This window comes from Neovison vison, chromosome 6 (assembly GCF_020171115.1).
Source record: "Neovison vison isolate M4711 chromosome 6, ASM_NN_V1, whole genome shotgun sequence".
NCBI classification, from domain to species: Eukaryota; Metazoa; Chordata; class Mammalia; order Carnivora; family Mustelidae; genus Neogale; species Neogale vison.
Genome location: NC_058096.1, coordinates 102,755,492 through 102,773,578, shown reverse-complemented (window position 1 = coordinate 102,773,578; position 18,087 = coordinate 102,755,492). Strand labels below are relative to the sequence as shown.

General features: G+C 34.3%; 1 protein-coding gene across 2 annotated transcripts in view; it reads right to left on the bottom strand.

Moving 5' to 3' along the window:
- Positions 1-18,087, bottom strand: part of MFN1 (mitofusin 1) — a 32,386-nt gene that overhangs the window by 2,488 nt on the left and 11,811 nt on the right. For both annotated transcript variants that reach the window (XM_044251827.1, XM_044251828.1), the window contains exons 8-17: positions 16,435-16,588; positions 16,254-16,321; positions 9,645-9,766; positions 7,715-7,841; positions 7,312-7,416; positions 6,934-7,036; positions 6,567-6,796; positions 4,824-4,976; positions 3,298-3,494; positions 561-695 (exon numbers count right to left, since the gene is read on the bottom strand). In XM_044251827.1, the coding sequence (XP_044107762.1) occupies positions 561-695; positions 3,298-3,494; positions 4,824-4,976; positions 6,567-6,796; positions 6,934-7,036; positions 7,312-7,416; positions 7,715-7,841; positions 9,645-9,766; positions 16,254-16,321; positions 16,435-16,588 (1,394 nt within the window). The remainder of the gene's footprint in view (positions 1-560; positions 696-3,297; positions 3,495-4,823; positions 4,977-6,566; positions 6,797-6,933; positions 7,037-7,311; positions 7,417-7,714; positions 7,842-9,644; positions 9,767-16,253; positions 16,322-16,434; positions 16,589-18,087) is intronic.

Here is an 18,087-nt window from a genome sequence, read left to right as displayed (position 1 = left end):
CCCCCAATGAAAATGGAAGTTAAGGGTCTTGAATACAGAGGACTAAAAACTCGCACTTTTGGGGCACCGGGGTGGCTCTATCAGTTGAGTGTCTGGCTCTGGGTCTCCACTCAGGTCATGAGCTCATGGGTCCTGAGACAGCCCCGTGTTGGGCTCTCTGCTCAGCAGAGTTTACACGAAGATTCCTTTCCCTCTGCCCTGCCCCTCAACTTGTACAGGTGGTAAAAGTGTGCAATCATGTGCCCACTCTCTAAAATAAATAAATCTTAAAAAACAAAACCAAATCTTGCACTTTTAAATACAAAACTTCTGCTCTGAATGGGGACTAGTATGGCTTAATAGTTTTAGATAAAGATCTAAAAAAATCCTTTTAATTTTTTAATTCAGATTTTCTTTTTCTTGTTGAAATTAGGTTTCACTGAAAATGAAAAACAAATGGAGTATGGAAAATAACCAAATGTAAAAAGTTTTACTACAAATTCACGAGTTATTTTATATAATTATACTCAAGTAACAAGACCAACAAATGTTCACATTATTGAGAAAAAAGATTCAAATACCTTAAGAACTTTGAATTGTTTTGTATTTTCTCCAACTGATCTATTTCTTTGGATAATCTAGCAATTTCTTCTTCCAGATGTTTTTGTGTAATATCAACTTGTTGGCACAGGCGAGCAAAAGTGGTTGCCATTTCCCTTAAAATAAAAAAAGCTTTTTTTCAGCAGTCATGAATATCTTTTAAAATGAATGAAGCTTTAATTTAAAGCTTATATAAGATTAAAATATACCTGAAACATAAGATATCAAAGAACACTTTTAAGAATGTTCTGAAGGAGGCTATGGCACTTGTAGCCTTAATTTCATCTGGTCTCAAGACAAATGCTCAACAGGCAGTATCGACCTCAGGTACAGTTGTGAATATGAATAAGCTATAAAAAGGCTGAAGATGGGTGTATTTCTTCTGAAGCATAATATGCCTTACTTGTCCCTTGCCTATAGAAATAACAATTACTGAGCACAAGCAAGAAAATTTCATAAGCTTGTGACTTAGACAAAAAAATACTTTAAATCATAACAACACTGAACCATGTTTCCATAACTAAAGGATTGTATTTAATTTGTGTGCCAGTTAATATGGTAGCTTTGGCAAACATGTTATTTTTGAAACTGGGAGCATGCCTAGTAGGTGTGTATACCTCTGGAATATGATTAACTGACTTTTCTCTACAACTATTCTATGCATATTCATCTTCCTAATGGTTTTTTTCCTTTCCATTTCAATCCATCTCACCATATATCAATATTAAGACAAATAAGAATCTTTCATTATTTTCATATTTCATTAAATCAATATTTAGCGAGTATTTTTTAACTGAGTAATATATCGAGGCTGCCTCCATTAGGATGTAAAGTCTTATAAGAAAGAGACCAAGTTATCTCTATTTCCTATAACCACCATTAGCATAGATATTGGCAGTTATTAGCACATGGTAGGCAATTAACAATTGATGATTAAATGAATGAAAAGCTTCATTTTTTAAAAAAGCTTTGTTTTTACATATGTAACCTCAGCTGATTTCTTCCGGAGGTCTAGGTACCTCCATTAGAGAAAAGATCTTCCTTAATATAAATAAAATGAAAACTCTCGTGTAAGACAAGAGCTCAGTAAATATCTGGCAAATATCCTCCAGTCTGTGCCCTCATTGTTTCTATTCTCTGCAGCTCTGTGTTAGTACAGGCTTTGAGCTTGTGTCTGAAAGTTTAATTTCCCTTTAACTCTGGTCTCCTCAGCCTAAACCATTCAATACACCACACCACTGTGGTTATTTTTATAGAACTAATACACCACACTACTGCAGTTATTTTTATAGAACTAAATGTCAATGACATCAACTTCCAGGACTTCCAAATATCCACGCTCCTGTCCTAGTATTAGGCTTATATTCGAATGTACCCCACTCAAATACACATCTGCCATACTCAAATTTCTCATGTTTCTGAACACATTTCTTCTCCCACTTATTTTCTTTTGGTTTGGGGTGTTTCCCTCTGCCTACATCTTCCTATTCCACACATTCAAACTTGGTAGGCTACTCTTCCTTGTGGGAAATCTTTTTTTTTTTTTTTTTAAGATTTTATGGATTTATTTGACAGAGAGAGATCACAAGTAGGCAGAGAGGCAGGCGGTGGGGTGGGGGAGCAGGCTCCCCGCTGAGTAGGGAGACCGATGTAGGGGTCAATCCCAGGACCCTGAGATCATGACCTGAGCTGAAGGCTCAGGGTCCTGGGATTGAGTCCCACGTCAGGCTCCCTGCTCAGTGGGGAATCTGCTTTTCCCTCTTCCTCTGCCCCTACCCCTGCTCCTGCTTAATTCTCTCTCAACAACAACAACAAAAAATCTTAGACTTGTAAATTTCGGCTGTGACAGTAAAAATACATTACACTTGCCATCATGCTTTTTTTTTTTTTTTTGGTGGCATTTTGTTCCCAGATTATTTTTTTCACCATTTTTTTTTTTTTGAAGATTTTATACGTTTGACAGAGAGAGAGAGTACACAAGCAGAGGGAGGGGCAGAGGCAGAGGGAGAAGCAGGCTCCCCCCTGAGCAGGGAGCCCAACGAAGGGCCTGATCCCAGGACCCTGGGATCATGATCCCAGCCAATGGCAGATGCTTAACCAACTGAACCACCCAGGCTCCCCTTTTCTTACCTTTATTAAGATATAATTTACATACTATAAAATCTGCTCACTTAAAATAATACAATTCAATTTTTAGTATATTCACAGAGTTGTGTGACCAGGAACAAAATAAAATTTTAGAACCTTTTATCACTACCGCCCCACAAAAAATCTCATATACATTACCAGTCATTACCCTTTGCCCCTTTCCCAACCCTTGGCAAATAATAATATGCTTTCTGTCTCTATACATTTGCCTACTCTAGACATTTAATATAAATGGGACCATACCTTATGTGGTCTTTTGTAATTGGCTTCTTTCACTTAGTATGTTGTCAAAATTCATCTTGTCTTGGGGCACCTGATTGACTCAGTCAGTTAAATGTCTGTCTTCAGCTCAAGTCATGATCCCAGGGTACCAGGATCAAGCCCTGAGTGCCATCATGCAGTTTTGAGCATGTTTGATACCCTTGTTTTTTTTCACCTTGGTGGTGATTACAAATGTGTTTATACTGTGGTAATTCTTTTGAGCTAAACTCTTATTTATGCATTTTTTATACATGTCATACATCAGTAATGCTTTAAAAAAAAAAAAAAAAGACACATCTTTCAACTTACTGTTGTACTTGATGGCTACAGTTCGCACTGGTGAAGCTAACAATCATCTGCAGTTTTTCCGTTGCATAGTTCACAAACTGCTGTTTAAAGGCTCTCTCCTTGGCACGTGTGGTCCAGGTCAGCCTCTCATAAAGATACAAAGCTCCATACATACTTAATGAAACAGATATGAGTTTCCACCCTACAGTTTTCCAGATCTGTAGGATAAATTCACAGGTTATTTCAAGAAAGAATATCACCAAAAATAAATAAATAAAGAAAGAAAGAATATCACCAGTAGGGATATTGTACATTAAAGCATTTTAACAAACTCATCAGCCCCCTACCTATCTTTGACTCAAATTCATATTTTTAAAAAAATGTATATTCCTTCTCTGTTAGAAAATCTGAAGCTACTGGAAATCAATCAAGATGAAAAAGGAGGGACGCCTGGGTGGCTCAGTTGGTTGGACGACTGCCTTCGGCTCAGGGCGTGATCCTGGAGTCCCGGGATCGAGTCCCACATCAGGCTCCCAGCTCCATGGGGAGTCTGCTTCGCTCTCTGACCTTCTCCTCGCTTGTGCTCTCTCTCACTGTCTCTCTCTCTCTCAAATAAATAAATAAAATCTTTAAAAAAAAAAAAAAAAAAAGATGAAAAAGGAGCTATACATAAATACCAGGCAAGAATTTTTATAACCTACCAAACATTTGCTAACTTGATATAATATATCTCAAGAAGACATGTGAATTTTTTTTTAGGTCAGAGATTTTATTTTATTTATTTTTAAAGATTTTATTTATTTATTTGACAGACAGAGATCCCAAGACGGCAGAGAGGCAGGCAGAGAGAAAGGAGGAAGCAGGCTCCCCGCTGAGCAGAGAGCCTGATGTGGTGATGGATCCCAGGACCCTGGGATCATGACCTAAAAGGAAGGCAGAAGCTTTAATCCACTGGGCCACCCAGGCGCCCCAGATCAGAGATTTTAAAAACCAAAACAAACCTATGTTGTTAATGATGTGAAAAAAATTTTAACAGTTAAAAAGAACTACAACTAAAAAATAATCTTGAATACTTTAAGGCAGATCCCTCTGGTATTCAGAGAAGTCTACATAAGGGACCTGGATAATTCCTGTTACTCCAAATTATAAATATCATTTATGTGCTGTCAAGTGAAAATAGGAAGCATTGTTTTAAGGACTAGCTAGTTGGTGGTATCTTTTTTTTTTCCCTAAAGAGGTATTTGTTAAAAATGTATACTGTGGTAATCATTTTGCAATATATATACATCAAATCATTATCTTATATGCCTAAAACTAATACAATGTTATGTCAACTATACCTCAATTTAAAAATAAATAAGTCTGTATTTTTAAAAACTTAAGATTAGACCTGTGAAACGCATCTTTATTCACTAATTTTAGCCAACAACTTTTCATGTCATTCTACAAATTACCCTGGAAATAAAAGTAAATATACCTTTCTTTTCATGTCTAGCAGACAGCTTTGCAAAACTCCAATTTTAATTATACTAAAAAGAACTTCTTACCACTCCTCCAACAACTATGATGCCCATAGAAGTTCTAGATGTGAGAGAAGCTAATCCTGTTATTAAGGTGACCATGAGTTCTTCCTGTGATGCACTGTCTGGAGTTGCTGGATTGGTTGGAGCAGTGGGAGTAGAGGCTAAAGATCTGGGAAGCTGATAAAGTTGGGGGAAAAGGATTATTATAATTAAACAACTACAAATGGAATAGTTACATTTATAAGTTCTATTTTATTTCTTGTATAATTACAGTAGTAAATCTATAAAAAGAATGAGTCAAATAATGAGTTTACCATAAATGTATGAAGAAAATAAAGTCTCAAAATTATTTTCTATGACCAATACTGAATTTTTATACTATATGATTCTACCTTTAACAGTAGACCCTCAACTCTCAAGTGGAATTAAAACTGTATTTTAACATTCTCACACGAAAGACACAACCTTAGAAAAAAATTCTACACTTCAAAATACACTATACGAAAATTAAAAGACAAGCCACAGACCAGAAATACATACTCTGAAATCATGTATCTGACAAACGACTTGCATCTAGAGAATATATAAAGAACTTCTACAATAAGAAGCCAAATAATCCAATTAAAAAATGGGTAAATGATCTGAATAGACATTTCACAAGATACACAAATGGCCAATACAAGTACACGAAAGATGTTCAAAATCATTAGTCATTAGGGAAACACAAACTGAAACTACATGAGATACCCCTTCACATCCACTAATAAAAAAGACAAACAATAACAAGTCTTGATGGAATGTTGAGAAACAGAACCTTAATATACTGCTGGTGGGAATGTAAAATGGTGTAGCTGCTTTGGAAAACAGTTTGGCAGTTCCTCAGAAAGTTAAACATGGAGTTACCGCATGGCCCAGCAATTTCATTCCTAGGTATATACTCAAGAGAAATGAAAACAGATGTCCACATAAAAATAGTACATGAGTGTTCATAGCAGCATCATTCATAATTGCCAGAAAAGTACAAACAACTTCAGTGCCCATCAACTGAATAAAATACGAGATAATCTATAATGGAGTATTATGCACCTATAAAAAATGGAGTACTGGTATATGCTACAACATTCATGTACCATCATGATGAACCTTGACAATACTCGGCTAAGTGAAAGATGCCCCAGGGACAAAAGGGCACATTTTTTATTATTCCGTTTATAGGAAATGTCCAGAAAGGGAAAAATCTGACAGTTACAGAAAGCTAATTACAGGGCTGGAGGTGAGAATGATGACCTGCAAATGGACACAAGGGTACCATTTTGGGGTGATAAGTTCTAAAACAGGATTGTGGTGATGGTTTTAAAACTCCACTGATTTTCTGATAAAGTACTGAATTGATAAATTAAAAAGTTTTTTTTTTTTTTCTAAATGCTTGCATTTACTCTAGTTGAAGTCAAAACTTCAATTTTATTTGAAAACAAAAACTTTTAAGGAAAAAACTTTCAAAAATGAATGTGGAACAACAGTACTGAATGAAAACGCTGGAAGTGCCTTTCCCTTTGCACAGTATAACTAATTCAGAAAAGGCTCTGTGTGATTGGTATTAGCTCATAACTATGCAAACTGGACACAACTAGTTGTATTAGAGAAATCACATAAGCAAAGTAGAAATATTTTAAAAAAGCAAGAATCTCAACTGGTAGAATCAAAGATAAATAACTGTGTAGTAGAGCAACAACAAAATCAAAAGCTTACTCAAAAAGAAAAAGATACCTGGAAGATGGGTTCTGATAATCCTAGCAACACCCTCTGAGCATTCACTGGGCCCAAGAAACGATGGACAAGGGAAGACCAGCCCAGGGAAAAACGAAATACAATATCCTCTTGAAAATCTGAACATAACTTGTGGCAATTTAGGTCATAGCTGAGATCAAATTTCTTGCAAGGAATCAGTGTATGTAGTTTATTTTGTATACCAGTTGGAAGTAACGGCTTCAAATTTTCTAGATAAAACAAAATAATGGTATTTAAGAAACAAGAGTAAATAATGTTTTACATTTTATAAAACACCTCAAGGAAACTAAGTACTTTCCCAATGAAATAAATAAACTACACATGAACTTATAGACATAAATATTACCAATTATTTCTTGCTGGGACTGAAGCATTGAAGCATTGACTTCATTGGTACACCGATCCGCCAAATTTCTTCCCATACCATCTTCTATGTGCTTATTTAACTCCTGTTAACAAGGTACATGTGCCCATTATTTTTTCTCTAGAACATGTACAGATTTTGCAAAAACTTAAGTATAGTAAATGATCTTATTTTAAGAGGATATTTTGGGGTACTTCATATATAAGATAGCTTACATTTATTACAAGAGTGCACAGGGGATAGAAAAGTTCAATCAGTATGTACTGATTGCCAGGAAGAAATTAAAATAGCTAATCCACTAAATAAAAATGTAGAATAAGGTGAGGAAACTGAATAATTTTTAATAGTAATTTAACTTACATTTTTATATACTTTCAATACACTTGGAGTAGGATGAAACTCAGAACAAAATTCATCAACTAAAACGGAGAGTCGACAAATTTCATCTGTCATTGCACTGGAAACCTGAAAATATGAAGTTAAAAAAAATTAACCAAGATTATCAACTAGTCAGTCAAACTGTAAAAAAACTTAATAAAATGTGCCTTTAGGGTAATGGTGATAACATTTTTAGGATTATCAAAAATATTTTCATTTCCAGAAATTTATCATTTCCAGAAATTTATTTTACTTAAAGATTTTAAGTAATCCTACACCCAACGTGGGGCTTGAACTCACAAACCCAAGATCAAGAGTGGCACACTCTACTGACTAAGCCAGTCTCTCCATTCCCAGAAACTGTATCATAAAGTCACCAACTCACCTTGTTTGCCACCTCTTCTGTAACTGCCCTGATTTTTTTCTTAACATCCAGTGTTAAAAGATTCATCTGGTTTCGGATAAAGTCCAGTCTATCAATTTGATCTTCCCTCTCTTCCATTGAATAAACCCTATTGTAGTAGGCAGAATAATTAATTCTCAGGAAATACTGAAATCCCAAAGCAATTAAGCTAGGGCATTCACTTAGGTAACGAGCCATCTGCTGGCATGATACAGTGGCAAAAAAAATCCAAAACTTACATTTCACATCTAAAATGATTCAAATAATATTTCATTTACAAAGTATTTTCTAGAGGATCGAATATAAACTACTTTGTCTGTGCATGTAGCATCCAAATCCCAAATAAGGACTCTCCAAACACAGATACGAACAGTAGCAATAAAAATAATGACTTCATTTAAAAAACAGGGTCAGCAAATGGCATCCTGAAAGCCAAATCCAGCCAGCTGCAGTTTGTGCCATGCTATGACCATCCATATGCCTCATATGCCTATCATCTGTATGACTACCTTTGCCCTAAAACTGCAGAATGGACTAGTTGCAAAAGAGAAAGTACAACTCCCAAAGCCTAAAATACCTACTATCTAGCTTTTATAGAAAATTTGTCAACCACTACAGGATCTAGGAAAACAAAGACCTGAGCATTTTTAAAATTATCTTCAGCTAAGAGAGTTCCCAAGACATGATTATATAAACCATTCTCAAATCACATCTTCTTTGTGCTGTGTTTAGTTCAATGTCCTGTATTTTTTTTTTTTTTTTTTATTTGAGAGAGAGAGACAGTGAGAGAGAGAATGAGCGAGGAGAAGGTCAGAGAGCGAAGCAGACTCCCCATGGAGCTGGGAGCCCGATGTGGGACTCGATCCCGGGACTCCAGGATCACGCCCTGAGCCGGAGGCAGTCGTTTAACCAACTGCGCCACCCAGGCGTCCCAATGTCCTGTATTTTTAAAATCAGTAATATTAAGGTCAACTGGTGGACCAAATACTCACTCTGGCTACTATGATAAAACAACTGAGCTGAAAGAGGCATAAATAATAAAATAATCTCATAGAAACAGTGTGCAGGGCTCGAGATCAGACTCTTTTGAGTTCTCACTCTTGTGTTTCATTTATTAGAAATTCTCTAATTTTGTATATGATGCATTCCAGGAGAAGTGCCATAATTAGGCAAGAGATTTAGGTGTATTTGTTCCCAATATGATCAGATGCATTTAAAATTCCCAATTTAATGTCCTCTTAATCTCTGATGCTTTGTATCTTTCCCTTGATTGGCTTAAGCCCACTAACTGTTCAATTAAGGCTTAACATCCTGTATCACATCTAATAACCTCAGCTTTGTTTCAAGTGTACCAAGTCTGTGAGAACTAGCCTTTTCCTCAGTGTTAGCAATTTCATGAATTTACTTTCATCTTTATAATGTCATAAATGGAGTAACAGTGCAGTACAAGGACATATAGGGTAGTGCTTACCAAACTGACCTTCTGGCTGGCAGGTAATATCGCCTTGTTTACCAGTTGATAAAAAACCACAACTGGCATCAAAGAGAGGTTTCTAGGTATCAATGTATAAACATGAAAAATGGGTCATAGGTTGAATATAAAAAGAGGTCCACCTGCTTTTTGGATTTCTTCAAAAAATTCCACTTGTTCTTCCACTGCCTTAAAGATATTTTTAAACTATGAAGCACGTTAAAATCATAACTCTTGAGAATAATGGGTTCCAGGAAATGCAAATGATGTTAAGGTTGTAGAATAAATATTTACAATTTCAAATATTCATTTAAAACCATGCAAGTAGGTTGCTGACTTAAGTGCTAAAGTATTTAAAATATAACAATTTAAAACCTTAGTTTAAGGAATTTATATGGACATGAACTGACATTTTTATTTTGCAATAAAATGAATTCATACCTTTTCTCTGCTGCTGCCACGTTTACTGAATCCATTATGTTTTTCACAGTATCTAGTATCTGTTTAGCTCTGATAGTGTGCTGTTCAAACTTTGTTTTCACTGCTGACTGCGAGATACACTCCTGCGAGGGCCCAAGCCATAACACATTACTGTAATTCCATCCCAACATTTTCAGGAATTTAAACACAAAAACTTGCTGTTTGTAATGATAACCAAAACATAAGGGCAGAAAATAAATGCATAATAAAAAGAACTTAAAATAACAAAGGTTAAAAAAACCTACAAGAAATCAAAAGTAAAAAGGGCATTAACAGCAAGTTCATATCTTTGTGTAATTTTACACAGTAATGTGCAATGGTTTTTTGACTATATTTTAAAAAATAAATGAATAAGCAGGGTACTGTTGTCAGTGTTAAAGTTTTCTCCATTAAAATTACTAACTTTATTGGGATTGCCTTTAATCTATTTCTAGTCTGTCTTAATTTTTCTCATGCTTACAATAGATAACATAATGAAGTTCTTAACTGAGTTATGAAATAGAATTTCACATTTTAAGAAAATCAGTTGATGATAGAACATAGTTATTAGAAATTAGGACTTGTATTAAAACTTGAACATGAAAAAAAGTCTTTAGCAACAAGCAACCGAAATAATATATTGTTTAAAAAATACCTACAGCTATTTCAAAGATAATCCTGTTATTGTCCTTGCTCTATAGTTTGTGCAAACAGGTTCAAATGATGCCCTATCTCATTTGTTTCATCTTTAAGCTAATTGTAGCTCATAAACCATTCACAGCTGTACAAATCAGGTTTCATGACCACTGTTCTTTTTATTTTTTGTTTTTAAATAGAATACGGTAGAATGCATCACATATAGTAATGGACACATTTATACTATAAAACTTGTTTCAATTTCAATACATCTGAATACTATTTGTTATCTAAAATATTTACTCTGAATTCATCACTGAAAACTTACAAAATTATATTAAAACTCATTCTTACTTCACAGAAAGTTAAATTCTGCACTGATATAACATCTAAAAACAACTACAAGTGTTTACAGAAGAAGGTCATCTGGTCTTTGCACAATCACTTGTCTAGATCACAGCAGCAATAACTACAATAGGTGTTTCGAAGAAGTCACATTTATTCCCTGTGATGAATTTTTTTAAAAATTAGGAATATACCCCAACTTTCCATGATTTCCATGAATTCATCTTCTTGAGCCTCTTTTCACTGCAACCAGTATAAATTGTGTTAACTATCTTTCATCACAATAAACAGCTTTCAAGCTTTAAAAAGTATTCACTTAATACCAAAGTATCTTGAAATCACTAGTATGTTCATTCAATACACTATTTATAACCTAGAGCCTTCACATCTCTAAAATGATTACCTATTCAATTCACTAAGATAGAAAAAACTTTTGTAATTTCTTCTGCCATTTTAGCTGTCCCCTGTAGTACTATGAGGTATGAAATAAAAACAGATTCACTTCTTTAGCTATAGGACATTGAGGGTAATTCATTTCCTTAACACTTTATAAAACCTTAACTTAAACCTATGACTTTCTTCCATTGGATAGCCTAACTTTTGTTCATGGTTAAACTTATTTATAAGTTTATAAAGTTTATAAACTTATTTATAAGTTCACTCAACATCACTAATCCTGAAAAGATTAGTTGTAGGAAGTTATGGTATTCCCATTCTCTATGTGCCTACAGAAAAACCACCAATAAGTACACAATATTAAACAGTTAAACTGCTTATTTTTAATAAGGTATGAAATAAAAACAGATTCACTTCTTTAGCTATAGGACATTGAGGGTAATTCATTTCCTTAACACTTTATAAAACCTTAACTTAAACCTATGACTTTCTTCCATTGGATAGCCTAACTTTTGTTCATGGTTAAACTTATTTATAAGTTTATAAAGTTTATAAACTTATTTATAAGTTCACTCAACATCACTAATCCTGAAAAGATTAGTTGTAGGAAGTTATGGTATTCCCATTCTCTATGTGCCTACAGAAAAACCACCAATAAGTACACAATATTAAACAGTTAAACTGCTTATTTTTAACAACCAAAACAAAGCTCTGATTTTCTTTAAATAACTGCACCTCATAAAATGACAAATTAACCTCCATAAAAACAATAAAAGCATAAAAATATTTTTAAAAGAAAAAAAGGTTAAAAGAAATCCTATATTCCTCGATGAAGCAGATCTAGATATCAGCAATGAAGACCTAAATTTATAGGTAACAGCACAGTATTAGAGCTAGACCAGAAAAAATATTTTCAAAAGTTATTCGGCAATATAAAAGTCACTCCTTGATTTTAAAAATATACAATAATGTCATGAATTAACAGAGAGACATAAACTACTTCTAGTTAATATAAATAACTAGTTAAAATAATAAACATAAATTCCTTCTAGTTTAGAAATGGGTATCCGACACTGATATTCCCACTGATCACAAAAGTATCAAGTCAACCTGCAAAAGAAATACTCTGAGGAGTGAGAAATGTTAATTTAAATATGGGTTTTAAAAATTGCATTATTTCTCAGAACTCTCACTACACTAATAAGCTTATGAATCCCCACAGGGAACATACATAGTGAGCAGCAGCTTCCAGACTTACTTTATCAGGAACTCTAATTTTCCAAGAAGGTTAAAATACTGCACCAAACCATTTTAAATCCCAATTGTATCTCAGTTAAGATAGTTTTCTAACTTACTTTTTTTGTTTGTTTTCTAACTTTCTAATAATATCTAAAGAAGCCAGCTGGTAATTATAGTCATAGATTTGTAGATATTAATACTTATATATAATTAAGACATAAAATGACTTTGTCAAATCCTCTTAACAGACCCCAAACACCCAATAACGTGCTATTCACCACTCCCAACTTATTATTTTTAAAGATTTTTTAAAAATTTATTTATTTATTTGAGACAGGCAGAGAGAGATCACAAGTAGGCAGAGAGGCAGGCAGAGAGAGAGGGAGGAAGCAGGCTTCCCGCTGAGCAGAGAGCCCGATGCGGGGCTTGATCCCAGGACCCTGAGACCATGAAATGAGCAGAAGGCAGAGGCTTAACCCACTGAGCCACCCAGGTGCCCCTATTTTTAAAGATTTTAAATTGAAAGGGCAATGCAAGAAAAAATACTACTATACAATATACCTCTCCCATCTGTCTCCCTCTGCATACATATATATCTATATAGAGAGCTATGCATATATTTTTATAGATTTTTTTTTTCCTGTTGAACAATCTGACACTTCTTTGCAGACACCACAACTTCACTACTAAATATATTAACATGCGTTCTTAGGAATGGCATCATTTTCCTATACGACCAAGAAACAATCACTGCATTCACTGGGACAGTAAATACTATTAACCTAACATACAGTCCACATTCAGATTTCACCAGTTGTCCCAGAATGTCCTTTACAACTAATTCACTGACATTTTAGAGTAGAATTATCTTATACCTGTTTTCCATCTTATAATCAAAACTATTAAGAACAGCTAATGGCCAAATATTTGAGCAAAGGTATTTAGATTTCTAAATTATCTTTAGAATATACACTTATTCAAATACAGGTTTAAAATAATAAGAAACATGCTGACAGAATTAACACCAATTTTGACTGATTTTAATGGATTTAATTTTCAAGCCTTATTTTAACTTGATATTCCAAATGTTCCTATAATGTTTTGCTCCTCAAGAACCAAATGAAACCCAAAAAGTCTATGGCAAATATCAGACCACTAAAAATGGTAAACTTGGTGCAATTTTTCTTTTCACAAAAATCATTTTCTAAGACTCCAAAAAAAGTGAATTCTAAAAACAAAGAGAAAATACATATATAAGACACATTCTATGATCACAATAAAAAGAAACCGTTTCCATAGTGTAGTGGTTATCACGTTCGCCTCACACAATACAAAGAAACCAAGAAATAAATAACCAAAAGTTGGATGAAAAGAATCAAAACATCTTATTCTTAGCAACTCCTGTATTGAAGAGAAAATGCCAACAACTGTAACTAAAAACTATTAAAAACAATGAAAACTAAACTGGATACTGAAACCCATGGTGTATGTCCAAAGTTACATCACAAATTCACAGCCCTAAATTCTTCCCTAGAGAAAAAAAGCAAAAAGACAATTCCACTTAAAAAAAAGTATAAAGAAGTCAGGAGAAACTATGTTTAAAGATTAACACAGAATTTAATGAATAAAAACCCAAACCTGCTATTTATGAATGGAAAAATTAACTAAAAGCTGGGGCTAGGTCTTTGGAGGATAAAGCAGAGCAGTTAAATCACTGGGAAATCCAATTAAGGTTAGACTATATACATGTGGGGGCACCAGGGTGGCTCAGGTGTTGAGCATCTGCCTTTAGCTCAAGTCATGATCCCAGGGTCCTGGGATCAAGCCCTGCATCCGGCTCCCTGCTCAGCAGGAGGTCTGCTTCTCCCTCTCCTAGTACCCCCTGCTTGTGTTCCCTCTCTTACTGTGTCTCTGTCAAATACATAAATAAAAATCTTTTAAAAAAGGAAAAAAAGAAAAAAATAGAATATATACATATGTATATACATGTACATATGTCTAAATAGATATGAGAAAAAAACACAGAAGTTTTAAAAATGAACAATTTTATCCTACTAAATTATAAATTCTTAAAAATGCCCCAATTTATAGAAGTCTTAAATTATGAAAATTGATTTAAAAAGTAACTAATTTCACTCTGGAAAAAAAGCTGAAACAAGTAATCATCAAAAAATGCTTTGGCCACCAAGACAAGACTTTCTGCCCATCTAGTTATTTCTTTAGGTAAGTTCAAATAATTTCTAGCTGATTCTTACATTAAATCTATCATACTTTTAATTGAACAAACATTTCAAATTCTAAGGTCTGATATTCTCTATGACTTTATGTAAAGCTCTTGCACATGGTTTTTTCTATACATAATTTTTAGATTCCCAAATGAACTATTACAATAAAAAACTGCCAAATTTCTTCTAAAAACATTAAAAACAGTAATTCCTAGGTCTGCCTGATTATTGCCCTCACTTGGGGAGCAAGTGAATATATACGGATTGCTAGGTCCATCCCATGCCCCACTGGATCGTCCTCTGGGATAATTCAGGCAGTTCTCTAAAGCACCTCATGTGATTCTCATGATCAGCCAAGGTTTGGGAACCAGTGCTCTACAGCATAGCTTTTTATTCTTCTCATTCCCACTTCTTCAAGGAGATACTCTGTCTGGGTAGCAGGAACCAATATGAAAGAGGTTATAAATGCATACGAGAACAATAAGATTTAGTAGGAGAAATCAGTGACAAATATCTAATACACATAGAAAGAAGGAAAGAAAGGTCAATAAGTAAGACAAAGGGAGACAGAACAATAGATCCTCTCCCCAATATTTTTCCCATGGATGAAATAATTGAGAAAGGTGAGGAGAGCACTGAATCTTATGAAAGAAAAAGGAAAGAACATAAACAATGGTCTTGGAGTGACTGGGAATTCATGCAATCTATGGTTTAGCTTGGGATGACGTATGCTACTATCCCAGGAGCTCTGACTTTAGAGATGTCTTACCAAGGTCTCCACTAGTGTGGACTTTCCTTCTTTACGTATTCTGTCTTCATCTACTTAATAGTCTATTTCCTATAGACTAGGGGGATAGTGACCAAATGTTTAATTTTAAAAATTCTGCCAAGTACATTCAACATTCACATCCTTGCTATTAAAGCTGTTACACCTTAAAGGAAGAATTACAAAAGAAGTTTTTCTTAGTTCTGAAGTCTTCATGTTCATACATGGGTGAAAAGGGGACATGTAATCTAAACAGAGCTAGATTAAAATGGGCTAAATAAGAGCTTGGAAATTAACATCTAAAGAACTTTTTTCAGTTAAATGTAGGATGAGTTTTAATGTCTCTGAATTAAATATCTACACCAAAATAGAAGTAAGTGTCCTTCCTTTCCAGTGCTGCAAATACATTAGCTATTTGTGTGCCCAGTAGTTCCTACCAGATTCCTATACTACAGAATACCCTGTATCCTAATTATTTTTGTACTCATTTGTTTAGGACATTTGACATGAAATGTGGAGAATAAACAGGTAATGACACAGCTTAAAATGTAATAAATTCAGTAAAATGACATTAACTACATTCTGTATCTATCAACAGTATGGTACAAAAGAAAAACATGATCTTCACTTTGCTCCATTACCCATTCCAATAGCAATTACATTTATTTAATCTTTCCTCAAATTACTGAATAAAGAGAATTTCACTCATTGCACAACACATGCAATATTAGAAAAACAGTTTCCCGTTTGAATACAACCATATAAGAAAAAATGAGAAATTATAATCTTTAATTCTCAATTCTTACAGATTTTGCAGGGACTTCCTTTCTTCAAACTTGTTTCACTTGCTGTAGCAGTAACTATACTAAATAACAGCAAGCAAAGGTTATTTGACAAAGATAAATAGAGGAAACAGAGGATTATGATCACTCTTCAACCAATGACAGGGTTTTATATTATTCAATACATACACAAAATTCCTACCTCGAAGATTTGTTCAAAATTCTGAAACTCCTGTAATCTCGCCTGAAATCCTTCAGCAAGTGCCCCACCTGTAATATTTAGGTGAAGAGTTTAAAACCTAGGATACAGCAAAGTAAGATTTATAGCAGTTATTTCTACAACTATTCTTGTATTTCAAAAGACAATCTATATTAATACATACCACCTTCTGGCATTCCCTGTGCTTTGTGCTTTCTAGCACTAAGAACTTCCTTTGCAGAAACAAAGAAAATACGATTCTGTGCCTCTAAAGGATCCACAACTTTAAGCTCCTCCACCAAGAAATGCAGACATCTTTCCATGTGCTGTCTGCGTACCTAGAGAAAACAGGGTACCGAAGTAATTCTAACAAACAAATGTAGACTGCTACAGGCCTTTACTAAACTCCATTTATAGTGATATTATAGTAGTATCTCCAATATACTTAAGAAACCCAAAAATTCTAATAAATGAAGTTTGATACTTGCTGACAGAATACTTTCTCTTAGAGTAATGATCCTTCTTTGACCACTTAAAATTCTGATGGACCACCAAATACCATGACACCATTTCCAAACAATAGTATTGACAAATAATAATACTGCCATGGGAAAATGTTCTTATTTCTGTATTACTGACATACATGACTATACTACAAAGAAGAAATATGTATATACATATTTGTGAAAATTAATAGTTGGCATGAAGGCAACAACCACAAAGCAGGTGGGGCATTTTTATTTCTTTCTTATGCTTGTTTTCCAAATATTCTTTTAATGAAGCTATTAATATCTCTGATATCAGAAAATAAATGCTACAAATAATTTGCTACAATGAAGCTATCTTTATTGCAAAATCAGAACATGGTCTATTTTTCTTTCAGTGATTGTTTTTTAAAGATTTTATTAATTTATATGAGAGAGAGAGAGCATGGTGGGGGGGTCAGAGGGAGAAGCAGACTCTCTACTGCAGGAGCTCCATGGGGGACATGGCCTGAGCTGTAGGCAGTCCCTTAACCAAGTGAGCCACCCAGGCATCCCAAATAGTCTATCTTTCTTAAAACACTGAGAATTAAATTTGGGGAGAATGCATTAGCTAGGGATTAGGGTTGCAATGTTAGATTTAAGATTAGTACTTAGGTATTAAAATTAGGATTAAGAGGGGTGCCTAGCTGGTTCAGTCAGTACAGTATGTGACTTGATCTTGGGGTTGTGAGTTTGAGCCCCATGTGGGGTATAGAGATTACTTAAAACTTTAAAGAAAATTAAAAATTAAAGAAAAAATAAGACTAAGAGTAAAACTAGTTAGGGTATAGTACTAGCCTCTAGCATTGTGCCTAAGATAAGGGATCTAAGCTAAATAAGAATGGAAAAAAACAATCTGTGGATGATATTTCCTAAATCTCTGATGATTAAATGAGACCCCAATTTGCAAAAGTATGACCATATGCATTAATAATAGCAGGATATATAAAGCTTCATATTAAACAAAATTATAATTCTGGGGGTAGGGGAAAGAATGAAAACACATAATCAAACATGTAAACAGTGATGGGATTGTGTAAATTTTAATTTTTTTGTAAGTAAACACAAATCATGATTAAAATCAGAAAAAGAAATTATCAGGCAAATTAAATATTATTTATAGACCACAGGCCAAATTCCAGATACTCTATTCTTCTTAAAAAGAAGTTTCTAGGGATGCCTGGGTGGCTCAGTCAGTTAAGCATCTGCTTTTGGCTCAGGTTATGTTCCCAGAGTCCTGGGATGGGGTCCCATATTGGACTCCTTGCTCTGCAGGAAGCCTACTTCTCCCTCTGCCTGCCACTCCTGCTGCT